The sequence below is a fragment of the Ursus arctos genome, unplaced genomic scaffold, assembly GCF_023065955.2.
Source record: "Ursus arctos isolate Adak ecotype North America unplaced genomic scaffold, UrsArc2.0 scaffold_32, whole genome shotgun sequence".
NCBI classification, from domain to species: Eukaryota; Metazoa; Chordata; class Mammalia; order Carnivora; family Ursidae; genus Ursus; species Ursus arctos.
This window is the reverse complement of record NW_026623008.1, coordinates 23,728,020-23,755,964: the sequence shown is the minus strand read 5'-3', so window position 1 is coordinate 23,755,964 and position 27,945 is coordinate 23,728,020. Positions and strand designations below refer to the sequence as shown.

The 27,945-nt window shown below is 51.7% G+C and overlaps 3 protein-coding genes across 5 annotated transcripts; 2 read left to right on the top strand and 1 right to left on the bottom strand.

The window, feature by feature from the left end:
• Nucleotides 1-1,313: 1,313 nt before the first annotated feature.
• BSDC1 (BSD domain containing 1) lies at nucleotides 1,314-24,325 on the top strand. Of its 3 annotated transcripts, none has more exons than XM_026516787.4 (11): nucleotides 1,314-1,361; nucleotides 1,618-1,678; nucleotides 6,526-6,642; nucleotides 8,607-8,774; nucleotides 10,398-10,452; nucleotides 12,792-12,907; nucleotides 13,333-13,401; nucleotides 13,560-13,638; nucleotides 14,632-15,111; nucleotides 21,175-21,278; nucleotides 22,775-24,325. In XM_026516787.4, the coding sequence occupies exons 1-11, from the start codon at nucleotides 1,351-1,353 to the stop codon at nucleotides 22,805-22,807; spliced, it is 1,293 nt and encodes a 430-aa protein (XP_026372572.1). In that variant the 5' UTR covers nucleotides 1,314-1,350; the 3' UTR covers nucleotides 22,808-24,325. The 3 variants fall into 3 exon arrangements, with proteins under 3 accessions (XP_026372572.1, XP_026372571.1, XP_057161163.1); XM_026516786.4 differs by having other exon boundaries at nucleotides 21,689-24,325; XM_057305180.1 differs by having other exon boundaries at nucleotides 21,175-24,325.
• TSSK3 (testis specific serine kinase 3) lies at nucleotides 24,047-26,606 on the bottom strand. Its single transcript, XM_026516790.4, has one exon. The coding sequence runs from the start codon at nucleotides 25,663-25,665 to the stop codon at nucleotides 24,955-24,957; it is 711 nt and encodes a 236-aa protein (XP_026372575.2). The 5' UTR covers nucleotides 25,666-26,606; the 3' UTR covers nucleotides 24,047-24,954.
• Nucleotides 26,504-27,945, top strand: FAM229A (family with sequence similarity 229 member A). The gene is made up of 3 exons (XM_026516789.4): nucleotides 26,504-27,253; nucleotides 27,335-27,481; nucleotides 27,687-27,945. Exons 1-3 carry the CDS (start codon nucleotides 27,117-27,119, stop codon nucleotides 27,787-27,789), a joined length of 387 nt encoding a protein of 128 aa, XP_026372574.1. The 5' UTR covers nucleotides 26,504-27,116; the 3' UTR covers nucleotides 27,790-27,945.

The window sequence follows — 27,945 nt, the reverse complement described above, 5'->3', positions numbered from 1 at the left end:
CAGAAGGGCATTGGTGTCCTGGAAGGCAAGTGAAGAAAGTCTTCAAAAAGGAGGAAGGTGATCAACTGTGTCAAGTAAAATGCTGATGGGCCAAATAAAGATTGAAAATTGGTCATTGTTCTTAGCATTCCCATAAAAGTTATTTCAGCGGATTGTGGGGAGGCAAAAATCCGACTGAAGTGAATTCAATAAAGAATGGGAAGAGGGGCGCCTGGGTGGCACAGCGGTTAAGCGTCTGCCTTCGGCTCAGGGCGTGATCCCGGCGTTCTGGGATCGAGCCCCACATCGGGCTCCTCCGCTATGAGCCTGCTTCTTCCTTTCCCACTCCCCCTGCTTGTGTTCCATCTCTCGCTGGCTGCCTCTATCTCTGCTGAATAAATAAATTTAAAAAAAAAAAGAAAAAAAAAAAGAATGGGAAGAGACGGGAGTTGGAGACAGTGAGTATAGCCAAGTCTCACAGGAGTTTTGGGGGATTAGGTAAAGGGTGTCCGATCAAGAGAGGGTTGGTGTTTATTTCCATGCTTTTAAGATGGGAGAAATAGCACGTATGACAGGAACAATCCTGTAAAGAGAGAAAACGAAATGGGGGGGGGGGATTACTAAAGCTCTGCCCCTAAACAGACAAGAGGCGACGGGATTTGATGGGTAGCAGATCCAGAAAGTCTCTGTCTCCCTTTCACAAGTCAATCCAGGTCCAGCTCCAGCTCGCGAAGTTCTGGTTTGGGCTACCAAGAGTTGACGTAGTTGAAAGTGTGTCTGTCTCCACAATATTCTCAGAGCCCTTCCAGATGCTGCATGGAAGTCAACTTCATGAAGAATTTTTCTCCATACACCTGCAGACCATGGCCCAGGGCCCCGCTCTGCGCTTGTTGGCCCGAAGAGACCCAAGCAGCGGCTACGCGGCTTGTTTCATAAAGGGGGGTGGTCCTGGCCCTGCGCTCTAGGATCCAGACTTTCGAGCTCCAGGCCGGGTCCCTTCTCTCCCCTCTGCTCCCACACCTCCCACGGTCCGGGCCCGCTAACGTGGCCCCTGGCAGCCACCGTATCCGAAGTCAGTTGATTAAAAAGTAGTTGTTGGTGGGGGTAGGACTAACGCTTGGGGGTGGACCCGAGAACATACTTGAGTGAGGATTGGGCCGAGAGTTCAGGGGCGGAGTTTAAGAGCGAACTCTAGACAGAGAGTGGACCGAGCTCAAGAAGGCGGAGCCTAGTGATGGAGCGGGGCGGAGATTGGGCCGAGGGCGGTGTCCGCGCGAGGATTGGGCCGAGCGCTCCGGGGCGGTGCTTGGGGGGGCGGTGCCGTGTCGGAAGTCAGAGGTCAGTAAATAGTGGTGATGTCATGCAGGCAAGATGGCGGAAGGGTGAGCCCGTCATCTAGCTCTCGGGCGTCGGGGCCTGAATTCTCCCAGGGTCGGGGTGCTGGGCCAGGGTCCCCGTGGGGAACAGGAGGCCAGCCCGGGAGTGGACGGAGCTGAAAGGGCGGGGTGGAGTCTCAGTGTGAGGGGGTGGGTCTGCCAAGTCTCGGCCCGCGGACCACATCTCAGGGAGAAACTGAGACCCGATCATGCGCGGGCAAGAGTCGCACCGCAGGGCCGCCAGATGTGTCTGTCTTCACAGGGAGGACGTGGGCTGGTGGCGGAGCTGGCTGCAGCAGAGTTACCAGGCAGTCAAGGAGAAGGTAAGCCGGGCCGGCGCCCTTCTTCCGCCAGGGCCTCGCGCCGCCTCATGCAAGCGGGTCCGAGCGGCCCCGCCCGACCAGTGTGGGCTCTGGGCCTGAAAGATGAGGCCCACCCGGGCTGTACCGTTATCCCCGGTCGGTCTCAGGGAGGACTGACCCCCGACTCAGACCAGTGTGACACTAGCCACGATGAAATACAGATTTTTTTTAAAGGCCGGAGCGACCCTTTTGTAGGAATCCATAGGAAGAGCAGTTTATTCCAGCTCAGGAAATTCACAGCTTCGTAGAAGAGAGAACCTTTGATCTAGGCCTTGAAGAAGAATTCTGCAATAGAAACTTATTACTATAGTCATTCAAATACTAGAATGCTACAGCTAGCACTGTCTGACAGGTCCTAAGGATGCAGATGCTATCCTGGGCCTCGCAAAGCTCACAGTCTAGTGGGGAGGCAGCAATCCTTATGGGATGAGTGAGCCTTGGCCCTGCCAATGAACAAGGCTGTTGTGTGTTTCTGTTCCACCCCATACTAGTTTGTCAAAACCAGCCCAAGTGAATTGTGGAGGAAAGGTTAATTATTGTTTACTTCAAGAAATTGGGGTGAGTCCTGCTTCAGGGCAGACTCCAGGAGGCTTCTGATCTCGGTTAAATCAGTCCTCTATTCTGGAAGCATTTTAATACCTCCTTTAGCCTGCATACTCCTGTTCAGCCTCTCAGCTACAGCCTAGCAAATTTGAGAATGCCCTGAGTTGTTTCTGTTGTTGATGAGGACTAAGAGAATTTCACACTGAAGTTTAATTGAAAAGACCTCAAAGGACCTCAAAGGACCATTGAGCAATCTCCTGGAAGGAGAGTCTGACGTGCCTTCAGCAAATGTTGGGCGATGACTTCCTGTGTGTTTTCCTCAAGGCGGGTCTTACCATAACTCATGAAAAATAGATAGTTGGTTAGCTTTCTATCTTTGTTTTTGGGGAGCTCTCTGTTTGAAGCAAGGGTGTGGATGTTGTTTCTGCCTTTGACCATTCCCCATTCAGAAAGAGGGGACTTAATGTCCCTCTCAGCTAGTTACCGTTATATGGATTTGGGCAAGTTATTTAACCTCTCTAGGCTTCAGTTCCTCATCTGCAAGATGGGAGTACTAATAACACCTACCTGATAATACTGTTGTGAGGATTAAATAATAATGTGTGTAAAGCACCAGGAACAATACTTAGCACACTGTAAGTAGTATATAAGCATCAGTAAATTAATTAAACTGAGGAGGGTGCTGGGGAAACCTCTTAAACACCATCAGTCCATTTTTACTTCCATTTTTTTCCTTGGTCTTTCAGTGCTTTTCTGGCCTTGCCTGCACCCATCCTGGCTCCATCTAGACTACTCAGTTCCCAGGACCCTCAGTTCCCTTGCACCCCTTAGCATACATTGCCCTAGACACTACAGTGCTGAGATGGTGCTATAATTGATCTTTCTCTGCTCCTTATCGCCTCCTATAGTGTATGTGTGTGTTTGCATTTACCCAGAGACACTGATAAAGAAAGTCATTGCTCTTTGGTCCAACCACAGATTGCCCAAGCTTATTTAGGCCTGAGCACCCCCACCCCCAGCAAGCTTTTTCATTCTCTGATTTGCTTTTCTTCCCCTTATCTTCTGAAACTTACCCCAAACCTAACTCTTCCCTCCAGTGGTCCTTTCAGCTACTTCCTCTTTTACCTCTAGGAGACACCCTCGCCTCCTACTTTTTATATTTGAGGTCAGCAGCATGACCTCTCATAACTCCCTCCCCATCCCTGCAGCTGCCCCATGTAAGCTTATCTGTAAACACACTCAACTTCACCTACCACGTGCCAAATCCAGCGGGTGGTTTTCAGCCCTTATCTTCCTGGGCCTTTCGGCTGCATTTGACACTAGTGATCACTCCCTCTTTCTTGAAACTCTACTCCTTTGGCTTTGTGGCAGGCTTCTCTCTCACTTCTCCACATCGCCAGACTTTTCTTTCCTGACTCTTTCATGGCTTCCCTTACAGGTGTGGTGTTTGAGGGGTCTTGTCCTCAGCTCACTGCTCTGTTCACTCTACAAACGCTTCCTGGGTGACCTCCTCCATTTTCATGATAGTGTGATTCCTGGTCCTTTTCTCTGAGCTTTAATGTTTGAGAATAACTCCTGCTGGACAACTATCCCGGATAACCCACTGTCATCACACATTCTGCGTGACCAAAATCACTGTCATCATCCTCTTTCTAAGCCTGCTCCCCCTTCTGCATTTCTGTCTAAGCTGGGAGCACTGTGTCTACCCAGTCACCTAGGTTAGCAGCCAGTGGCTCTTCCTTGATTCTCCTGCATCTGTTTAATCCCTAAATCTACCATTTTTGCCTAATATTTCTTGAATCAGTCCTATCCTTTCATCCTGACCAGCACTATCCTTATTCATATTCTTTCATTGCCTTTTCTGAACTCTTAACAGCAGCCTCCTGACTGTTCTCCTCCGTCTTCTAATCTTGTCACTTTTGGATCTATCCGTGGTACTCCAGGCCAGTCACTGGAGTGACCTACGAAAAATGCAGATCTTATCATGTCCCACCTCCTTCCAACTCTTGGTGGCTCCCCATCACCCACCATCGTTGCCCTTGGCAGCCTTTCCAGCTTTCTTCCAAACTACTTCTGCTTTATCTTGAATGTTCAGGACAGAAATGCTCAGAGGCCTCAGTAAACCCTGTGCCCTGCCGTGCCCCAGCTTCCTTTACCAACTCCTGCTCGTTCTTCTAGGTGCTCAGTCCAGGCTTCCCTTCACCAAGTCTTTGCAACTTCCTGATAAAACACTGGTCACCACTCTGCTCTTGTACATTGACACTGTTACGTGAGCAGTTCGCCCGGTAGATGATGACCTTCTTGAGGGCAGGCACCATGTCTGTTCATATTGGTCCCCTCAGAGCTCGCAGTCTAGTGAGGGAGACAGTCATTCATCAAATCATCATGGCAGTGGTTATATAATTAAAATTTGCCCTCGTACGTGTAAATTTAACAAGCAAACATTCTTTGAGCACCTACTCTATGCCAGGTTCTGTGTCACATACTGGGAAAGCATCAGTGAGCAAAAAACACGGGCTGTATGTTCACAGAGCTCCGTTTATCCAGGAAGCTAGCTATTGAACGGGTAATCATAAGTCTACAGCATGACAAATGTTAGAGAACATGCAGGTGCCCTGGGAAGCAGGGAGCCAACCTAATCTGAGGTGGCATCCGGGAAGCCTCTCTAGGGAAGTGACATTTAAGGAAGAATCAGAGTTAACCAGGTGAGGGGGTTCATTCGTTGTGTCTGTTCACGTATGTGTTTCCAAGAATTACAATCGTGTGTTCAGACCTCCTGAAGATAGGGAGGGTGCTAGAGCATTTGAGAAACTTGGGGAAAGCCAGCTAGAGCTCGTGAGAGACACAGTGGTAGGGGATGAGAGTCTGCCAGAGGTGAGATTAGGTGGGCTTTGGAAGTGAAGGTAAAGATTTTATACTTGCTCATAGGATACTGTGTAAGCACTGAAGACTGTGAAGCAGGGGCAGCCTGGTCCGCCCTGACTTCCAAAGCCCCCAGCAGTGTCACAAGGACAGGGTAGTAGAGGTCTCTGATGTACCCTGCAAGGAGTCCATTTGACAGAGCAGGTTGGCCTAGACCAAGGTGTTGGCAGAGTGGATGGAGAGCGAATTAGTAAATGATCCCTCCACCCCAATTAAGGAGTCCCGAGTCTAAAATGGAGACGCGATTCCCCTCTCAGAGAAGCTTCTGGCTGATAGATGACACTGCCCCATCCAGAGACATCCCAGGCTGCTGAAAACTAGACAGGCCCTTCCCCAAAGAAAAAAACCACCAGAACTCTCCAAAATGCTAACACACACACACACACACACACACACACACACACACACACTGCAGCCGATTATCCAGCAGCCGATTATCCATGTGTAAAATGAGAAGGCTTGCCAGGGCGACCACAGAGGTAGTCTGGGAAGGTCCCCCAGAGTGAGTAAGGGTGAAACAAAGCAGGGCAAGACTCAGACTGGAGCTGAGGGCCTGCTGTCTCACGCCGTCAGAGTGCAGGGTGAGTGGCAGGTCAGTTCAGCAGAAGAAATATCCATTCTGCCCTACGGATGAATAGAATCCTGGAGTGGTAGAACCAAGAACCCCTCGGAGAGAAACCAATCCAGTATTTCTCTCAACATCCCCTTTGTTGAATGTAAAAATCACACACCTTTTTACTGGTATTAAATTGTCATGAATCACTCATAAATGCTTTCTGAACTAATGCGACATGTTCATTAAACTTTTCAGACACATAATTTCACATACTGCCTCCTCTTTTAACTGAATCTCCCTGTACAAAAAAGTAAAAGTAGAAACACTTCCCTTTGATAAAAATTCACACACCTTTTCTTCATGTTATTTGAAAGTTGAAACAAACGTCATGACTTAAAGCATATCAGAGCAACGCGTCTGACTCTCTTTTGTTTCCAGATGACATGTGCCCCCTTCCCCAGCCTGCTCTTGAACCACTGACATGGGCCGCCTCCCTCATTTTACAGAAAATTGAGACTAGATGAGAGTTACTTGTGGCCACAGAGCCTCTAAGTGCCAGGGCTAAGACTTGTCCCCATTCTCAGAGCAGCAGGAAGTCCCTCTGTATGCTGCTATTCAGTAATCCCAGGTCATGGACTTGGGACAAGCAAGCATTGTTTCTCTGCCTGGGCTTCCCACATCACCTGAGTTTTCCATGTGTCTGTCTGAGACGGAAGAAGCCCAGGAAACAGGAACGAAGGGCGGTGGAGCCAGCTGGCTCTGTCGTCCTTCTCTTGTCTTCCCATAGTCCTCCGAAGCCTTGGAGTTCATGAAGCGAGACCTGACAGAGTTCACGCAGGTGGTGCAGCATGACACGGCCTGCACCATTGCGGCCACGGCCAGCGTGGTCAAGGAGAAGCTCGCTGTGAGTACTGCCTCCACCCTCTGAGTGACTGTCCCTCACAGCCTGACCTGCCCTGGGCCCCAACCTTTCTACTGTTAAGTGATTGTTTCTCCCCGTAGGCTCCCACTTGGAGAGAATTGTGTCTGTCGAGCAAACAGGCTACGTAGAATAAGTATTAATAGGCTTTCCCATTTCTGTATTGTTTTAACAAATGTTTTCCTGTTTGCAAAGTCATTCTTTGTAGACAGTGTAGAAAATACATGTAAGAAAAAGAAGAAGACCTAGAGACACCCAGAATTCCATCTCCCAGAGATAAGGACTGTTAATATTTGGGGATTTGTTTCGTAGGTCCACTTTTTTTTCAGAACGGGAATCAACTGAATATCATGTTTTATAACTACTTTCTGATTTAATCATTGCAGACCTCACTCTCCAGCCTCATAAATGGCCTGTTATTTTGGTCTGTAGATTCAACCAGTTCCTAGTTTCCTATTGCATTTTTTTCTGGTACTATAAACAGAGCCACAGTAAACATTCTGATTGCTAAATCTTTGCCCTTCATATTTTCTTTATAATAAAATACTATAATAAAATCATAGGGTGAGTACAGTTTTAGGCCTTTTACTATCTATTGCAAAACTACCTCCAGAAAGGTTGTGCCAACTTAATATTCTTACTGGCCCTGTTTTTCCTTAATCAAAGATGTGTAGCAGAATCTTCTGGTGAGAGAGGAGTTGGATTCTAAAGTCAGTGTGAAAAGTGAAAGTTGTGTATGGTTGGCTGTGCCTGCAAATCTCAAGCTTCTGATGAAGTATAATATCCAGGTTTTGTATGAACAGTTCCTCCTTTCGTATTGGGACAATTGCACTTTCTTCATTTGATCACCAGCTGAACCAGTGGCCTTGTGATTAGAGGCCATGTTATGAGAAACATGTTTCGGAGTTCTTTCAACCAACCTTATTTGGTTGCCTCTTCTTGTAAAATACCATCTGCCTGCTAATCACAGCTGCTGATGAGCATGGATGACAGGGAGTAACCCTGCTGATCCGCCAGAGTCCAGCCAGTAGCACAGATGCCACTCGTTTCTCCCATTTATTCATTCCTTTTCTTCATTCAGCAAAGTGACTGCGTGTCTGTGCCACGTGCCAGTGCCACCTGTGCCAGCACCCTGGTAGATTCCAGGTGTAAAATGCCTGGATGACCTCATCAGGAGTAAATATTATGGTTTCCACGAGGTTTAGGGCCTGGCCCTATCAGCATCCCATCTCTGCTTTGCTTCGAGGCCATTCTGACCAGTGTGGCCCAAGCTTGGTGTCCCACTTGCCCCGTACATTGGCCCTCAGTGGTCCCCAGTTTGCCTCTAGGCAGGGCTACCTGTTCTCATCCTGCCCATATTTCCCCAGCCTCTTGTACGAAATGTTCTACTTCGGGAACAACGATGATGATGAAATTGTAATACTACAGTACTGCTGTTCGGTAAATGTCTGTCGTGTGCCAGGCATTGTACATGCCTTATCTTTTTTATTTGTCACAGCCGCCCTCTGAAGGAAGTCTGTTTATCTGCATTTTACAGATCATGAAACAGACTCAGAGAGGTTTAGGTCGCCAAAACTAGTACCTTTCCCAGCACTCGACCCGAACGTCTGCTTCCCCACAGAGTGTGTATGGCGCACTTCCTCTCCTGCCAGTCTTTGATCAGCCTGACTGGCCTTGAAATTTTTATGAAACAACGAGTCAGAGAGTTCTGCTCTGACTTATCCAGGCCTACCGGGTCCCTGTGCCACATCCCCATCTGGTATACGGGGACTTGGCTACTTCTGTCCTTCTCCAACCCCAGAGATGGGGTGAGAGGCCCTGAGTGCTTCCCTGGTCCCCACACATGGCTCACACTTTTGCCCCTGATGCTTCACCCCTCGGTACCCCCATCCCCTAGATTGCAGCCTGCTCCTGGGCCACCTGTTTCCTCTGCCCCCTTCTCTCTGCAGACCGAAGGCTCCTCGGGGGCAACAGAGAAAATGAAGAAGGGGTTGTCTGACTTCCTAGGGGTGATCTCCGATACCTTTGCTCCCTCACCGGACAAAACCATAGACTGCGATGTCATCACCCTGATGGGCACGCCCTCCGGCACAGCTGAGCCCTACGATGGCACCAAGGTATTTATTAGCAGCCTCCCCTGCAGGTGCCTAACAGCACCGGGTTCTGGCTTCCAAAGCCACTCACGAAAGCCAGAAAATAAGTATATGGCTATGACTGAATTGGAGAGTACTGAGCTCGAAGGTAATGGCTCCTAAGTCCATAATCCCATCCCTCAAAGAGAATCACTGATTTCTCGTTGGTGTCTAACCTGTTACTGCTTTTTGTTTATGAGCATTGGTAAAGATAGTTTGGACTTTTTCTTTTTAACCAAAAAGGCACTTTATACATGCAATTTTATAACCTGCTGAAAAAAAATTATAAAAAATATTAGCATCTTTCTTAATCACCATAATCTTAATGTCTTTACGTTCTTGCAAGTGCAGGTAGCGTCATTATTCAGTCGTTTCCCTAGCGTTGCACGTTTGGACTCCTTTGAGCTTTCAGCCCTAAGAAGGAATGCTGTACGGACATGATACTGTCCGCACTGGGGTTAGGCTGATTTCCAGTGGGAATAAATGCATGGGGGGAGGATGTCTTCAAAGCACCTAGATCAACAACAGTGGCTGGATATTTCTTAGACATTTTATCTTCTCGGCATTACTTCTTAGAGTTCATGGAGTGTTTTCTCCTAAATTCACAGTGTGATGTCACAGCACTTTGGACTTCATAGCATTTTACCACATTGAATTTCCATTCCAAACATAATGACTTTTCAAGAATTATCTTTCAGCACTGGTGTCAGTACCACCATTTAGTGACCATTTGAGTGGAAGTGTGAAATTTCTTAAATTGTAGGATTTTAAATGGTAACAGCAGTGAATCACAAAGCCCCTCGATGAAGTTCTAATGCAGACAGCCAGCCCTTGCTTCACATAATACTGAGGAAGGAAGGTGAGGTTTTCTGTGTGTCACTCTTGTGGCCTTAACGGGAACACAGCAGATAATTCATTTGGCAGACTGGCTATGAAATTAAGAAATTCTTGGGGAGCCTGAGTGGCTCAGTCAGTTAAGCATCTGCCTTCGGCTCAGGTCATGATCCCAGAATGCTGGGATTGAGCCCCACATCAGGCTCCCTGCTTGGTGGGGAGTCTGCTTCTCCCTGTCCCTCTGCCCCTCCCCACTGCTTGTGCTGTGCCTCTCTCTTTCTCAAATAAATAAATAAAATCTTTTAAAAAAAGAAAAAAATCTTAAATTCTTGATGAATGGTTTTAACTTGGGGGAGCTTAATTACTTCAAAATTTGTCCATAAATTTGAACTTATTAATATATTTGAACTAACATTTTTCAAGTTTCACATAACTCAAAAGCATTTTATGCATACAATTGTATAGTCTGCTTACACTGTATTTTCTTAGTTCCCAAGGTAGAGTACTAGGGGAAAGACTATTTTTCTAGAAGCCTCATTTTGCACTCCTAGCCTAGTGCTTCCTTCTCTAGCCAGTAGGGTGAGCTGATAAGTGCCCCGAGGGTCTGGCAGCTATCAGGGGAGAAGCTGGGTTGAGATTTTGAATGGGAATAAATGTATAGGAGAGGGATATCTTCAAAGCATCTCAATTAACAACAATGATAGGGTGTGCTGTCCGAGGGGAGATGTTTTCGCCACCTAGCACTCCAGAATTTCTGTTCTTTGTTTCTTACAGGCTCGCCTCTATAGCCTGCAGTCAGACCCGGCAACCTACTGCAATGAACCAGATGGTGAGGGGGTAGCTGTGAGGGGACAGGCTTGCGGGGAAGGGAGACCAAGGGGGTCTAGGATGAGCACCCTGTTTATCTCTGATAGCACTGGCCCAGCACCCCCTGTGCAGAGGGACCAGAGTGGGGCTAGAGTGTGCCTTACATATGGTGGGATGGGTTGACAGTCCCTTTTCCTCCCTGAGCCTGGACTGTGTTCATCCCAGTCTGCAAGGACTTTGCTCCACTCCCTCATCCTCCGCTCAGGCCCCATCCCCGCCCTGCTGCCCTGCCTGCCTTCCCTTTGGCATTTGTTGGCTGAGCCCCTGCCATGCAGCAAGCCCCAGGCTGGGAACTGGAGCTCAGAAATTAGTCAAACCCTCACCCCAGTCCAGACCTCCAGGAACCTGCTGTTAGGAAAGAGAAACGGGAAACTGTGGATAAAGCAATGCTAGTAGGGATGGAGTGCTGCTTCCACAGACCCCAGGAGGGAAGCACCCAGCCCGACCTGGGGAACCCAGGATGTGACACTCAGATTGAGGTTTTAAGGATGAATTAGAAGTCAACTAATTTTGGGGCACCTGGTGACTCAGTCAGCGGAGCATGCGACTCTTGATCTCGGGGTGGTGAGTTCAAGCCCCGCACTGGGCATGGAGCCTACTTAAAAAAGAAAAAAGAAGTAAACTAATTTTACTTTTATCAGTGGGGGAAGGTCATTCAAGCATGGCAACAGGACATGTGAAGCTTCTACCCTGGGGAAGGCTGAGAGGTGCATGTGGGGGAAGGAGGCAGAGAGCTGCTGGTGGGGGCCAGGTCGGAAGGGCTTTGGGTGCCAGACTGAGCAGTTTGAATTTTGTTCGAAATGCCTCAAGGTAGTGGTTCTTGACCTTGTTTTAGTCACAGAGGTCTTTAAAAATCCATTGATAATGACAAGCCCTCTCTCCACAAAATTTTATAATGCAGTAGGGGAATTCTTTGACCCTCTGAAGCCCATCCTTGGACGCAGCTTAAAAAGCCCTCCCTAGGGGTACCTGGGTGGCTCAGTTGGTTGACCTCCTATTCTTGGTTTTGGCTCAGGGTCATGAGATCAGGGTCCTGAGACCAAAGAGTCAAAGAGGATTCTGCTTATCCCTCTCCCTCCCCCTTTGTCCTCCCTGCCCCCCCCCCGGCTGCTCACTTGCTCATGCTCTCTCTCTTTCTCTCTAAAATAAATTAAATCTTTAAGAAAGGCCCTCCCTAGACGGGTACCTGTCTGCCTGACTCATTCAGTGGAGCGTGCAACTCTTGATCTCAGGGTCATGAGTTTCAGCCTCATGTTGGGCGTAGAGTTTACTTAATAAAAATAAAAATAATAATAAAAATAAAAGCTCTCCCTAGTGAACTACTGAAGGGTTTTGAGGCCTGGGGTGATTAGATTTTGCATTTCGTAAAAGCGTCGTCAAGCATGGTTGTAAAGGATAAAATAGAGAAAGACAGAAGATGGGCAGACTGGGTAGGAAGCTTGGTAGGAATCCCCACGTCAGAGGGAAGGCCAGAACCTCGGGAGTAGCAGGTGGAATGAAGAGGATGGTGTGCATATGCACACTGAGGAAGTGGAATCCAGAGTGATCCGATAAAGGGGGAGTCCAGGAGGGCACCCAGAGCTCTGGTGGATAACTAGGTGGGACAGCTTGGGAGGGAAGAAAACGAGCACACATGGGTTTGCTGCGCTTAAGCAGGTAGAAGTGTCCAGGGGATCCCTGGACCCCTGGATCTGGAGCCCAGCAATGTAGCTGGGGCTGCCAAGACAGACTGAGGAGTTGTTGGGGGAAGGGAGAGGTTGAGACTTGTTGTTTAGTGGAGCTTTTCTGAGGAGAAAACAGAGAACGAGAAGAGATAAGGAAAGGAAAAGAGGAGCCCACTGAAGACTCCGATGGGAAATCACAAAAGCCCAAGAAGCCAGGAGAGAAGAGGGCATTCACGAGGACAAGCGGCTCCCAGGATCAGAAGCTGGATTGGTCACATGAGTGAGGGCAGAGAATAGCCTTTAGACGGAAACATGGGGCCCCTGGGGACCTGAGAATAGCGGTTTCAGAGAGGAGGGGATTCAGTAGCCAAGTGTAGTGGGCTAAAAAGCAAGCAGGAATGTGAGCACATGCAGACTGCAGCCCGTTCTAGAGATCACTTTTCAGTGCCTTGCCATGATACCAGTGGGGCCTACCTACCCCATCACCCTTCCTGACCCCCCACCTTTGGCCAAATGGCTTTGAAAAAACCTTAAGCTTTCCTCACTGTCCATGTCCAGACTTAGGTGTGTCTTCTGTAGGCCCAGTGTTCTCTCTCCAGACCCAGGAAACTGACCATCAGTGTCTGTCCCTCTGCAGGGCCCCCGGAATTGTTTGATGCCTGGCTTTCCCAGTTCTGCCTGGAGGAGAAGAAGGGGGAGATCTCAGAGCTCCTCGTAGGCAGCCCCTCCATCCGGGCACTCTACACCAAGATGGTGAGGACCCAGCTGGCAGGACCTCACCCACCTTCGGTTTCAGGTGTCGGGAGGTGGGAGAGACATATCTAGAGTCACCGCAGAGTCACCTGGCCCAGAGAGCAGTCAGAGACCCTCGAGAGCCAGACCAGCCAGGTCCTGAGCCAAGAATCCACATGGGTATAGTTGATTTGTCAGGTTTCTGGCAGTCATGTGAGAAATGGAAGGGCCAGCAAAGCCTGATGGGAATTCTTTTCTCCCTCCTTGGCCAAGCTGGGCCAAGAAGGTGGGTCTGGGGGTGGAGGGTGTAAGTGCTCTGAGAAAAACTGCTCAGCTACTTAACCACATCTGAAACCCAGAGTAGCTGGGGCAGGCTGATAAGGCTGGGGACACAAACCCTACACAACCACCCCCAAAGTCTCATCTCCACTGTTGCCTTCCTCCAGGTCCCAGCAGCTGTTTCCCATTCGGAATTCTGGCATCGGTATTTCTATAAAGTCCATCAGCTAGAGCAGGTATGCTGGCCTGGCCTGGGGAGGCCCTCCACTCAGCCCTTGGGGAAGTAAGCTGGGTTTTGTTGAGGGAAGAAGGGGCAAGAGCTCTGGGGTCAGGGCTGGGGTCTGGGAAGAGCATGCCCTGACTGCTTCTGGCCATCTTTTCCCCCCACACTCAGGAGCAGGCCCGGAGGGATGCCCTGAAGCAACGGGCAGAACAGAGCATCTCCGAAGAGCCTGGCTGGGAGGAGGAAGAAGGTAAGAGATAGTGAGAGGTGATGGGCAAGTAGCAGGTCCTGTCCTGCCTCTGGGGACCATCTGGCCATTCTGTGAGCACTGGAGAGACCTGGCACCCGTGGAAGTATAGGGCATGCACACCGTGTCTGTACGTGCTGAGGATAGGCTGAACCAACCAGGAAATGTGTGCCTGGACTGATGGGAATTCCTGGTGTAGGTACAGAAGTCACGTGTGGCAGGAGCAGCACATTCCCCGGCCAGCCCACGGACCAGCCCCTTCAGAGCCTCCTGGGATGCTTATTGGAATTCCAGACTCCCTTCCCCCTGTCCTAAATGAGACTCTGTGGGGATGTGGCCAAACTTGTTTTTTTGCTTCACACCCAGCACAGAGCCCAGAGCGGGGTTTGAACTCATGACCCTGAGAGCAAGACCTGAGCTGAGATCGAGAGTCAGACGCTTAACCAACTGAGCCCCAGGTGCCCCAAACTTGTATTTTTAACAAGCTCTCCTGATAAAGTTCATGCCTAGCCAGGTTTGGGACCTGTTGGCTTAAGGAGGGAGCTGAGCATCCTCTCTCTGGTAGCTCGGCTTAGGATAGGATGTTAGAGCCACCTGCATGCCAGGAACACATTTATTAAGTGTTTTCTTTATTGTTCTCTTTACTAAGGAAAGTTAAGTGTCTTGTTGCAGATCATACACTGGAGATACAGCGGAGCCCATCCTGAGCCCAGAACTTATTCACTGTCAAGCCTTAACTTTCTAGTCTGTAATACCATCCCGGGCTGTGTTGCCGGAAGCTGCCAGACAAATACTAGGCCTCATGGGTAGGAGAGATTTTGACCTACAGGGAGTATCTGCAGACGAACCATGATGGGGAGAGGGTGAGGAAACTGGCACCCTTTAGTCTTGATCAGAGTAAGCTTCGGCAGGAACCTGAGGTCTGTCTTCAGGGAGCTCCAAGGTTATCTTGGGGCCGACCAGGGCACATAGCCCTCTTCCCTTTTCTCTCGACAGAGGAGCTTGTGAGCATTTCACCCACATCTCCGAAAGAGGCAAAGGTTCCTGTGGCCAAAACTTCCACACCCCCTGAAGGACCACCTGGCCCCCTGAGCCCCTGTGAAGAGAATCCGGTGACTGCAGCCGAGCCTCCCACAGAGGTGACTCCGTCCGAGAGCAGCGAGAGCATCTCCGTCGTCACGCAGATTGCCAAACCTGACGCTGCAGCCGAGGCACCGGTGCTGCCCAAGGACCTGTCCCAAAAGCTTCTAGAGGCATCTTTGGAGGAACAGGCCCTGGCTGTGGATGTGGGTGAGACTGGCCCCCCGCCCCCAGCTCCGTTCAAGCCCCACACCCCTTCTGGCCGCCCCAGTGGCCCAGAGCCCAGGCCTCCAGCCAGAGTAGAGACTCTGAGGGAGGAGGTACTCACGGACTTACGAGTGTTTGAGCTGAACTCGGACAGTGGGAAGTCTACACCCTCTAACAATGGAAAGAAAGGTAAGTCAAGGCCGAAGCCCAGTGGGTGGGGGGCAGGGGCAGGCAAGTGTTGCTACCCCATAAGGCAGACTGTGTCCTCATCCCTTGTGAGGATCCCAGCAGCAGTTGCCCTTTGTTTGTGATACTGATGATGATAACAGCTGCTGTCTATTAAGGATTTATTACCATAGTTCATCCATTTAAAACGTACCTATTTTCTAAAATAAGGGTGCATCTTACAATCATTGGGGTCTTAGGTTCAACAAAATAAGGTTTGTGCCAGGTTCGTATGTTATATTGCACTTAGTTTCTCATCTCACAGCCCAGTGAGGTCAGTGTTATTGTCCTCTTTTATAGATGAAGAAAGCAAAGCTCAGAAACATTAAGTAACTTGCTCAAATTCGCATGCCAGGACGTGGCAGGCCCAAACTGAGAGCCGGGTCTCTCGGACTCGAAGCCCATGCCCATAGCTACCACGCTGTGCCAGTTTCCATGCATTTGTACGATGCAGCCTTATGCTGGGTTGGAAGTCCCTGTGACATTGAGTGATGTCAGAGGTCTTTTCCCCTAGGTGACCTCAGAAAAGTCATTTAACTTCCCTAAGCTTATTGCATTATTATAAGTATGAAATACATAAACAACACTTAGAGGTAGAGTTGAAAAAAGAATAAAATAAATACTCATGAACTTGTTATGACCCAGCTTAGGTAATAAAGCTTTAGTTTCTTATCTGCATAATGGAATTTTAGACTGGAGACTGACTTTTTGTCAAAGGGGAACCTCTCTATTTCCTGGAATTAAAGGACAATGATAGCTCCGGTGTTGACTTTTTTGCCACATCAGAATACCTCTTCAGAGATAGCTGATTGTCAGCAAGGCCTCTCCACATACACAGACACACACAGTCTCTGCTGACCCGCCAGCCTCTCCTGAAACACACACACACACACACACACACACACACAGTCTCTGCTGGCACACGGTACCAGTCAGCCACAAAACTTGCCCAGCAGGTGAGCCCACGCCTGCTGATGCAGTGAGAGACTGGTTTGCTGCAGTGGGAGGGAAACTGGCCCCACCCCACCCCTACCCTTCTCCCTGATGGAAACGGTAGGGTTTCCAGTTTCCAACACAATGCTTCCCTTCTGGCTCTGATTCAGTGAGGTCATCCATTGAGCTCCTACCTGCTCTTTATGAGACACTGAGGAGGGAGGGGCAAAAGCTGCGGTCTTTGTGATGAAGCATGAAGCAGTATGGGGCAGGCTGGGTGCTGGTGGAGTTCAGAGAAAGAAGGAACCTCCGGGCATCGGCGGTTGTTCCACCGAGGAGACAGGCGTTGTAGAGGAGAGGTGGAGGGTTTGGGGCAGGTGCGGGGGAGTGGTAGTCCCGGCTGAGGGGCCTATGAAGTCCAGATAGCAGAGGCCATGGGGCACATGGAAGGGGCGGTGATGAAAGCCTACTTTGCTGTATTATCTCCCAGGACAGGGAGGAATCGGAAGGGTAGATGGGTTAGCTCAGAAGTAGAACTTAAGAGCTTACCCTTAAGCCAAACTTGGAAGGTTGGACTTGGTGCCGTGAAGCAGCAGGGCCTGCTGCTCACATGACAGGCCCGACTGGTACTGAGAGCTTTCCGTGTACAGGCCGAGGGCTCAGGCTCTGGGGTTCAGACAGTTCTGGGTTCAAATCCCAACCTTGCTCCTAAGCCATGTGACTTCAGAAAAGTCACTGATCTTCCCTAAGCCCCATTTATTCCTCTATCAATTGGGGGTAACTGTTTCACGATAGGTCCTCAGTCAGGGAAGAAATCTGAGTAGAGCCCTGCTTTGGGGAAATGATAATAAGGAACCATCTCTGAGCACTTTCTAGATGTCTGTATAGCTCTGTGCTAAGCACTGGATATGCATATCACTCAGTCTTCACAGAAGCCCAAGAGATCTGGGTAATTTTCCCCATTTTTTTTTACTGGAAGGAAAGGGAGATCAATCACCCATCCACTAAGTATCTAGAAAAGTGTGAAATGGTACTTTGGGAAGGTGGAAGACTAGGTGATGGACCCAAAAGGCAGTGGGGGGTTCCTGGCCGGGTGGTATGAAGGGCCCATTTGAGGTTGTGGTTGTGGGGAATTGGGCCACGGGAGAGCAGGATCAGAAAAATAAGCGGCGGGTTGAAATGGGACGAAATGAGATTGTGGGGAAGCTGCCGCACGAGCTCTCCATCGCTCTGCCCTGCTGCCTCTGACACTCAGGGTTGCAGGAGGGCTGGGGAGTAGCTGCAGAAGACCCACCAGAAGCAGTTGTCATCACGTAGTCGGGGGAAGCTAGGGTCTTGGACTAGGGGGGCACAGTGGGAACAGAGTAGAGAGAAGGAATCTTAAAAGAATGAAGGCTTGGAGACAGTGACTCCTGTTCCCTCTTATGTCCATATCCTTAGATGACAGAAGAGAGCTTGGTCCCTGCATGCAGCAGAGTCTCCTGGGGTGGCCTCACCACAGGGTCTCCCAAGGTCCCGGGGCAGTCACTGTCATCGCAGAGCTGCTTCCCACCTGCATTTTCTCCCAAGATCCATTCAGTCTAAGAGACTGGACTTACCCTGCTCAGGTTCCCTTAGCAGGAAGGGGGAGGAGAGATGGGGACAGGACTGTGGCCTGCAAACTAGAAGGAGCCCTGGGCTCAAGGCCCTCCTTCCCCAGTGACTGACCTGGGGCTGGCTTTTGCTTCTGTTTCTTTTCTGGGGAAGCAGAGTTCTAGTTAAACAATAAAATGAGCTGAGTGACAGCACCGTGAGGTTAGTAATCGCCTGAAAACTCCCCTTTCTTAAAAAACAACAGCAGTGAAACTCCATGAAAGCTTAAATTGTTTTGGCATAAATCCATTCTCTGCCATGCACACAGTGTCAGGGAGATCTTAGTACTCTTGTCGTGTGACCGGACAGGATGGGGGGAGGGGAAAGAAAGCCCCGATTCTCATCTCTGCCACTCGAAGCCTTCGTCTCATTATCTGTAAATTGGGACTGTTGGTACCCACCTGAGAGGGTGGATGTGAAGTGCTCCAGACTGTAAGCTGATACTGTTTTCCACCCCTGGAAGGGCTGCCCTAGCATTTAAAGCCTGAAAAAGAGAGACTCACATCCCTGGAGGGCAATCTGAGGTTAGGGAGAGCTGTCATGGCCACGGCCACAGCTCCGAGATGCAGAATCAGCCAGGAGTCCGGCTTCTAAGCCACAGGAAGCCTGCCCTGACAGATAGCCCGGCGTGTGCCACCGGAGTGTCCCGAAGGCGCAGGGAGACTTGGACACAGAGTGTGAAGAACTGGGTCTTGGTTGCCGGTCTGCCCTGGCGGGTGTCGGGACCACACGCAGCATTACTTACCCCTGAGACAGTGCCTGTGACGGCCCCGTGTGTTCAGTTCCCGCCACGTGTACGTGGTACGTGCACGCCACACTGACCCTCTCATCCTAACACTGTTGTACCTCAGAACTGCAGGCCCTGGTCTACAAGGAATCACCCAGGTACCTATTTATAATGCAGAATTCTGGGCCACTACCTAGACCTGCAGAATCTGAATGAGGGGGGTGGGGAGGCAGGCGTCTGCAGTATAATCTCCTCCTGTGCGGTTCTCTGCAAAGAGGCTGATTTTATCCTTATTTTATAAATAGACTGAAGCCCAGAATAACTTACCCAAGACTACACAATAGATAAAAAAAAAAAGTAGGGATTCCACGCAGGTCTGCGTGGCTGCAGAGACCACGCATGATCTTCCGAGGATGCTTGTGGCTAGCCCCGTGGCTAGGAAGGAGAACAGTGCAACACCCCTTATAAGGAGTGTAGGGGCGCTTGGGGGGGGTGTCAGAGCCTGGGTGCCTGGTGAGGAGCAAGCTGAGCAAGAAAGAGCAAGGACATGTTTCTAGGTCATGCCATTGAGAGGTCAGGGACCTCCTCTTTTTGAAGGTGCTTTTCATAGACGAGAAAAAATACAAAGTAGTGTGTGTTCATTTTAGGAAGAAAAAAAAACCCCAAACAGAAAAATTACCCCCTGACCTCATCACCTAAAGGGAACTATTGTTAGTGTTTTTGTGGGTATGTTGTGCATCTTTTCTCTATGTGTACAAGCATCTCTGAGCATATTTTTAGTAGAATCATACTGCATATACTTTTAAAAAAAAAAACTATTTTTGTAGTTTTCTTCTTAGTAATAACTTTTGTGTGTACATTTTTTTTTTATGTTGCCTATAAGAAGTCATACCCAAATGTGAATGTTTAGAACAGTGATTGCCAAATTTAGCAGGCATCAGAATCACCTAGAGCAAGGATTAGTCGACTTTTTCTCTGTAGGACCAGATCACAAGTATTTCAGTCTGATGGAAGAACGCCTCAGCTCTGCTGTTGTCGCCGCAGAGCAGCCGTGGGCGATATAGAAACAAATGGCAGTGGCTGTGCTCCAAAATTTAATTTCCCAAAACCGGCAGTAAGCTTTTGGTCCCCGTGCCCTAGTCTGCCAACCCTGCTTTAAAGATGTTTTTTATTTATTCATTTGACAGAAAGAGAGAGCACAAGCGGGGAAGAGGCAGAGGGTGAGGGAGAAGCAGGCTCCCCGCTGAGCACGGAGCCCGACGTGGGGCTCGATCCCGATCCCGGTCGATCCCGGGGTCGATCCCGGGGTCGTGACCTGAGCTGAAGGCAGACGCCCAATCAGCTGAGCCACCCAGGCGCGCCTGCTGACCCTGCTTTAGAAAAGGGGTCCATGAATATTTATTGAGCTCAAACTCTGTATTCGAGGCACTTGGCAGACGTGAGAAGGGAAAACAAAGATCCCTGCCCTCAGGGAGCGCACATTCCAGCTCCTCTATAGTTAGACAATAAGCAGAGGAAGTCTCGCGATGTAATATATTCGAAAGTTGACAAATACAATGGAAAAAAAGAACAAGTAGAGCAGAGTGAGGGGAGTGGGCTGCAGTTTGGAGTATAAGGTAGGATAGTTTGGGGGGCGGCGCCTGGGTGGCTAGTTGGTCAAGCCGTTAAGCGTCTGCCTTCCGCTTGGGTCGTGGTCCTGGGGTCCTGGGGGGTCCTGGGATCCAGCCCTGCATCGGGCTCCCTGCTCAGCGGGGAGCTGCATCTCTGCCCACCCCACTCGTGCTCTCTCTCCCACTCACTCTCTATCTCAAATAAGTAAGATCTTTTAGAAAGAAAGAAGAGAGGAAGGGAGGAAGGGAGGAAGGGAGGAAGGAAGGAAGGAAGGAAGGAAGGAAGGAAGGAAGGAAGGGAGGGGAAGGAAGGAAGGGAGGGGAAGGGAGGGGAAGGGAGGAAGGGAGGAGGGAAGGAGGGAGGGAGGGAGGGAGGGAGGGAAGGAGGGAAGGAAGGAAGGAAGGAAGGAAGGAAGGAAGGAAGGAAGGAAGGAAGGACGGAAGGACGGACAGCCGGGGTAGGCCACATTTAGATGGACAATTTGAGCAAGGGTGTGAAGGAGGCCAGGAAGTTGGCCTGTGGATGTCTGAGGAGAGAGTTCTAGGTACAAGGAGCAGCCCCTGCAGAGGCCCTGAGGCGGGAATGTGTCTGCTGGGTTTCCGGAGTAGCAAGGTCAGTGAAGGTGGAATGGAGTAAGTGAAGAGGAAGAGGTCCGTTGTTTATGTCTTCTGGAAGATGTCTGTGGCTCTGGGGAGCCTCCGGGCCAGAGTGCTTCTCCACTGTAGTAACTTCCTTTTTCTCACTTAATGGTTTTAGACTGTTTTGCCATGTGTGTAAGTGTTCTGCTGCCTAACATGTAAAAGTCACATAATGTTCCATCATGTGACTACGCCGTTTATTTATTTTTGGAATTCCCTATCAGTGAACCCTCACGTTGTTTTTTATGTTTTCATCACTATACCAGCACTACAGTGACCATTCTTTTGCCTAAATCTTCGCCTAAATCCAGGATTTTCCCTTCGAATAGATTCCTAAAAGTAGACTCACTGAGGGAGAGGGACGGCAGAATGTAAGCCCTCTGATGTGTACTTGTCAGGCCATTTTAAAGAGTGCCATCACCCTCAGCTACAAATGGTTCCCACATACCCCCTTCCCGCCTTTCACACTGTGGGTCACGGTTCCAGGCTCAAGCACGGACATCAGCGAGGACTGGGAAAAGGACTTCGACTTGGACATGACCGAAGAAGAAGTGCAGGTGGCGCTCTCCAAAGCGGATGCCTCTGGGGAGGTGAGTGGGCCTGACTGGCCTCAGGGAAGCCAGCCCCGGATCCCCGTGTCTGATGGACGCTCCCCGTCAGGCCCAGCTGTCCCCTAAGGGTGGATCCCTGCTTCTCTCTGAGATGGCAGCTTTGGGGAGGGTGCTGGGGCCTCCCACTCAGGCCCTGCACTGTTCCCATCAGCAGGCTCTGCTTCCCCTTCAGTTCCAGGGTGGATGGTGGGAGAGTTTCTGACGTTAGCTCTACATGAAAGTCACCTGAGGAACTACTAAAAAAAATATAGACTCTAAACCCTGCCCCACATCTTCTGATTCGTGGTCCCCAGAGATGGGACCTGAACAGATTTCCTGGCCTTGCGGCAAAAGACAGATCTAGGGCAAGTCACTTAACCTGAGCTTCTGTTTTCCCCTCGAAAACCTAGAACTGGCCCCAGAAGCTTGTCAGCCGTGATCGATAATGCACGTAGACATGGTAGGCATCGTGCCTCGGACGTGGGAGCACACAGTGACATTACTGAAGCCACCACAAAACCCATCCAGCTAGAAGCTCAGAGGCCTTCCTGCTCTTACTCTTCATTACCTGCCAGGGTCAAGAATGGGTCATTTTGAATGAAAGGCAGGGGGGAAAGCTCTCACAGCTACTATGTGACAGGCCTGAGGCTCCAGCCCAGACAGCTGATGCAAGTCAGTGTTTGTCGCACTGTCACACAGGAACCACACGATTCCTTCCATCGTGTCGCTCACAAACCTGCTGTGAAGAGGGGAACAGATGAGACACAGGCAGGGCTTCGGTTTTCATATTGGAAAACTGAAGCCTGGGGAGAGGTAGAGACCTTCCCAAGAGTCTTTGGCTCCTGTGACCTCACTATACCCAGGGCAGGGAAGGCCCCTGATGCCCTCTCATGTCACAGGGGCTTGATGCCTTCTGTGTTTTTGTGGCCCTCTGTAAAACCTGACAACATAAATACCTAAGCAGAGTCATTCTACCACCTCTTGTACCCGGGATCAGCTGACAGCAGGCCAATAGAAAGTTCCCTGGGGAGACTTCAGTTGGGGGAGTCGGGTGCTGGAGCCCCTGAGGAAGACTGTGTGAGCACCCGCAGCACAGGGCCACCTTGCTGCTGATCCCAGGGCCACTCTCCATTTCTCCTTAAGGGACTGACCAGCTCGGTTCCGGAGGCAGGGTGTCTCCTTCTAGCTTCCCCCCTTCCATCAAGCTGGTGGAAGCATTTCCTTTGGGTCTGGAGTGATGAGAGCAGTAGACCCACCCCTTAGGCCGAGAGCAACTCTGCTCCCCAGACACATTCCTTAAGACAGTGGTTCACTGTCACAGAGGGCAGGAGGGTATGGCCCAAGGCAGGGCTCGTGGGGGGGGGGGGGGGCAAGGCGGGCTGCTATTTAGGGGAGGGCTATCCGAAAACGGAGGCAGCAAGGGGAGCTTGGGTCTGGGCTTGACTCAGAGGAGTAAATATGTGTTTGTGCTCTCCATTATCCCCTCCTATCTGCAGCTGGAAGATGTAGAGTGGGAGGACTGGGAATGAGGGGAGCCAGAGCGTGCAGCTCCCCCACCCACAGAACCTCCCACCCCCTCGCTCGTCTCAGCCCAGCCCTGGAAGACACTGACTGAGAATGTCCCCCCAATGGCCTCTGTCAACCAGAGCTCTGGGCACAGATTCTGGGTGGCTCCTTGTTGGTCCTTTGGGCCTCTGCTCACGTCTGGGAAGGGGCTCACTAAATCCAAACCAGGAACTCTGACTTGTGCCAACCATAGGATGACTCAAGGGGGAGGAGACCTGCCCCCCTCACCAGAAGAGCCTACTTTTCTCTGCTGAACACCCACTGTTCTCGGGGACTCTTGCTGGGAAGTCCCAAGGGATAACTCTAGCCCTTCTACCTGTGTAGACAGAAGCTAAGCGGCAGTCTCTTGGAGGAAGCTGAGACAACGCTCTGTCCGCCCATAAGCAGGCAAGGAAGGCCAGCCTACCTGTCCTTGGCTAGACAGGGAGGCATGTTCTGGTTCCTAGCCCAGTGAGTAAGAGGCATTCGTCTCTGGGAAGCTCGCCTCTCTCGGGGATCTCCCCCTCCCAGGCATTTTCCAGTCCCAGAGAGGTTCCTTGTGGTTCCGAATCTAGAGACCAAACCCTGAGTTCCCACCTCCTTCCTTTTGTCCGGCCCAGGCTGGTATGTCCCCGATGCCTCTCCCAGGGCTTCTTCGTGTCGGATGCACCCAAGTCCTTAGCCCAGCTGTGCCGCCTGCAGGAGTCTGCTCTTGCGTTTCTTCCCCTCCCCAGGAAGGGAGGGCTCACTTCAGGCCCTTCTGTGCATTGCCTGGCGGGATACCTTGTCCAACCAGCTACCCACCTCGACCCCCCTGTAGCTTAGGACACAAGCCAGCTACCAGCGGTACAGAGCAGTGCTCAAAGCCGAGTACTTACAGCTCTGGTGAGCCCACCTTCTCCACCTCAGCCCTTCTGCTTCTTGAAGGGATATGCGGGGGGTGAACTTGTTGAGACTCTCATCAGGCTTCTGCAAAAGCTCTTCTTCCTGAAGACCGACCCAGTCTTTGTGGCTCTCACCCTCCACTCTGGTCAAGCTGTTCCTCTCTTGGGGAATGAGGGGCTGCGGGAATTCCTGGGGACCCTGGTGCTTCGTGACGCTGCTCTGGTGATTCTTGTACGGAATCTGGTGTGTTCACCAATGATTTAAAGGGATTGTGGTCAGGTATGCCAAGAGAGTGGTGGTCACTTCCACGTCAAACCTTCAGTGAGGGGGTGGGATGGAAAGAATGTTGAATCTTTTTTTTTTTTGACGGGATGGGGTATTTCTCTTTGTAATTATTTCTTTAGTTTAATTAACCTTTGGTTGTTTGTGCAATATTATATATTTTAAATTATAATGCCTCTCCCCAGAGTATTTTGTAGCCAGGAAAAGAAAAAAGGAAAAAAAAAAAAAAGATTCTAACAGCTGTTAGTTTTGTAATTAAAAAAGAAAGAAAAAAGAACTTTGTCCTGAACCTTTTCCAGACTTGCCGTTAACAGCATTAAAGAGATTCAACAGAAGCTGGAAGGTGTCGGGAGGGTCTATTCTTGTCCCCAGCAGCAGCTGCCCCGGAGGCAGGGCAGGACGGACACAGCGTGCAGGCCGCCTCCCTGCGTGGAGCCTGGGGAAGGGGCAGGGATGGCAGAGGGGGTGGTCTGGGTCACAAGGAAGTCCCCTGTCCTCACCTCAGACTCTGCTTAGACTCTGGGGTGGGGCAGGGACCAGGCCCCCAGCAGGCCTCTCACCAAGACAAGGAGCCGAGAGAGGCCGAGAGGCCGGCTCTGCGTTCCCAACGCTTCTGCGTTTGTTTGGAAAGGAGGTTGCAACAGCGGTGGTTCCAGTTGCTCTTGGTCACTTTTCCCCTCTCCTCCCCCGTGTGCATAGGACTCTGGGGTCTGTTTTTCATTAACTTGGGTTAAACACCTGTGTGAAAATCACTTGGTAGCTGTAATAAAAGGGAAGTTGAATGAGGCCCTCCGGTTGCATGAAGATCTTTAAAGGGAAAGAGAAGTAAGGCTGGGGAGGGTGTAGGTAAGTTTTAGGATAGAAGTAAACTTAAAGTGTAAAATATATATCACCATCTTAGAAACGGGTTTTTGGGTTTGCTTTCTCCCCCTGCTTTATTGGGGAGGACTTGCCATTGCTTTTATCAAGTGCTTGCTAGCCATGGATGCCAACTAACTTCTTCGATTGAAGGCCGGAGGATCATATCTGGTTCCAGGAGCCGCTTGAGCAGGTCCTGGCACTCGGCCGAGATGCCCAGATGAGCGGGGAAGGACACCCCCTTCTGCTGCTGCCACAGCATCTTGGGGATGTCTGTGTCGTCAAAAGGTAGGCTGGCACAGAGCATAACGTACAGGACCACGCCCATGCTCCAGACGTCCCCCTTCTTGCTGTCGTGGGGGACACCCTGCAGCACCTCGGGGGCGGCGTAGGCCGTGCTGCCGCAGAAGGTCTGGCTCAGCTCTCGGCGTGACTTGGGCAGCACCTTAGCGAAGCCAAAGTCCGTCAGCTTCAGGTTGAAGCCCTGCAACAAGGCGTTCTCACATTTGAGGTCCCGGTGGGCCACACCACAGCCATGGCAGTAGCGGATGGCCTCGACCATCTGACGGAAGAGGGCCTTGGCCCGGCTCTCAGGCAGCGGCCCCCCATTCAGCACACAGTCAAAGACATCCCCTCCTTCAGCCAGTTCCATCACCAGGTAGATTTTCCCGTCGGCAGACTCCAGCATCTCATACACCTGGATAATGTTCTTGTGGTCCAGGGTGCGGACGATCTGGAGCTCCCGAGGCAGGAATCTCTGGATAAATTCTGAGGAAACAAAGGGGAAAGAGATGGGGTATCGAGTCCAGAAGGGCATCGCTCTTCACCCTGTCTCCTGCCTTCCAGCTTCCGTCTGCCCACTGTAGCTGGGTCTGGGGCCTTGGTTCCCATTACCAGTCTTAAATGTCTAACTGCTTGGACGTTGCGAAGGATGCCCGCTGCTATTATTTTTGTAGTGAATATATTCAGAGAACTACGCCTTGCCACCCTCAGGGACTGTTGTGAGCAACCTGAGAGACCATGGATATCAAAGTGCTTTGGGGATTTTTAGACAAAACCGCTGAATCTCAGTTATGAGGCTTGATTTGCCCACAGCGTGGTGAGCTAACCCCTCACACCCCTGCCTCCGGACCCACGGTTCTTCCCATGAGCGCGGTCTTCCTTTTTCCCGCTTCTGCCCGCCATGGCAGCAGCTCCTACCCTCTGCCAGCCCAGGCCATGGCCCCTCTGCCCCTCTCTGTCCCCTTCCTGGAATAGGGAAGGCCCAGAAGGCTGCGTTCTGCCTCTGAGGACCCTTTACCTCCTGCCACTTTAATCTTGGCCTTTAGAGGTGTGATATTCCGGGACTCCCAGCATCCTTCTGTCCCCCTGACCTACCCCAGAGCCACAAACTCTTGCACTCCTTGGTTCCAGACTAAAGGGGAGGAGGGGATGATCCTTCCCACTCGAGGAAGTGCCCACCCATCTCAACCAGCCCTCCCTTCCTCCAAAGGGGCCCCAGCTCACCTTCTGGCCCTCCCATCTTGTCTATAATTTTAATTGCTACTTTTCTTTGGTGTTTTTTGGAAAATGCTTCTTTGACTTTTGAGTAGGTCCCTTCCCCAATGGTCTTGCCCAGCTGGTACCCATTGGAGAGCAGAAAGTCCTCCATGCTGTCTAGCGCCTCCTTCCTTCCTATCACCCTCTCAGCTCATGCTGCCTCTGTGAGGCAGCTCTACTCCACCATCGCCCTTGGCCTGCTTCTTTTCCCCCCAAGGACTTCATGCGCAGCCGCCCCCAGCGCTAGAACATTCTCCGTCTGGACACAGCAGCCACGGGTGGTGGGGAGGGAGAGGGCCAGACATTTTAAATCTCCGGCCCAATTGTGATGTAAATGCTGTGTGACCCTTGGCCAAAATTGTTAGTGCCTTTACCTGCCCTCACCATCACCACCACCAAACCCAGCAGGGGTTACAGTCACCGCCACGCCCCGTCCCCTCCCGCCAGGCAGGGAGTCGCTGCCCGCCGGGGGGCGCTCCTAAGCGTCTGGGCGCCGCCCGGGATGACGGGCTTCTTTTCGTGGACGCCGCCTCACGGCTGCTTGTCGCCGCCTCCTGCGCCCCAATCGGGCTGCCGGGGGTCTGCACGACCCGGTGCCGAGGCGCCATGGCCAGAGCCCTCCAGCCCCGGCTCGCGGCTGCGCTGAGTGCCGGGCGGCCCGAGACGGCGGGGGGTTCCCGGGGAGAGGAACGGGCTCTGTGAGGTCAGCGCGCCGCGGCCCGGGTCACAATGCAGCCCGCCCCCTCGACGCCCGGGCCGCGGCGCGCCGCAGACACCTGCCCGGCTCCGCCTGGACCGGAGCGTCCTCCCGCGGCCAGGGGTCCGGCAGCTGCTTCCAGCCTGGGACCGGCCTCGGCCTCCGGCAGGTGAGCAACGGCCCAGGGGGCGGGCGCGGGCAGGGGGCGCCCGGAGGCCCGGGAGCGGCCTGACCGCCCCTCCCCGCGCAGAGCGCCCCGGGGCCTGGACATGAGTGCCCAGGAGCCCCCGCAGGGTCGAAGATTCCCCATTGAGGCCGGAGACTCCCCTGGCCTTGCCGCCGCCCCCGAGTCCCAGGACAACCCGGAGCCGGTAGCCACGGAGCACAACCCGGTCAGGTGAGGAGGGCGCCCTCCCCGCGGCCCCTCCTGCCGCTCTGGCCCGGTCCCCGCCGCGCGGGGCTCCGGACCGCCTGCGTCCACTTGCCCTGCACAGAACCCCGTCCCCGCGTCAGGGCCCCGCGGAACCCCGGGGTGGGGGGATGGCCCGGGGGCACTCCGCGGGCGCGTTCCCAACAGCAGAGGCCCGCCCCGCTTTCCCTAGGCCGCTTCGACGCTGCCCGGGCTGCCACTGCCTGACGCTGCTGCACGTGCCCATCGACGTCTACCTGGCCATGGGCGGGAGCCCCCGGGCCCGCGCCACCTGAGTGCGCCTGCGCACGGCGGCTCCGCGGGAGCCGGGCGGGGACGAGGCCCGCCGCGGGCCACCACGCTGAGGTCGCGCGCGCCGAGCACGAGACAATGATGCACATTTTAAAATAAAAGAATGATGCACATTTTAATAAAGCACAGCATAAACTGTT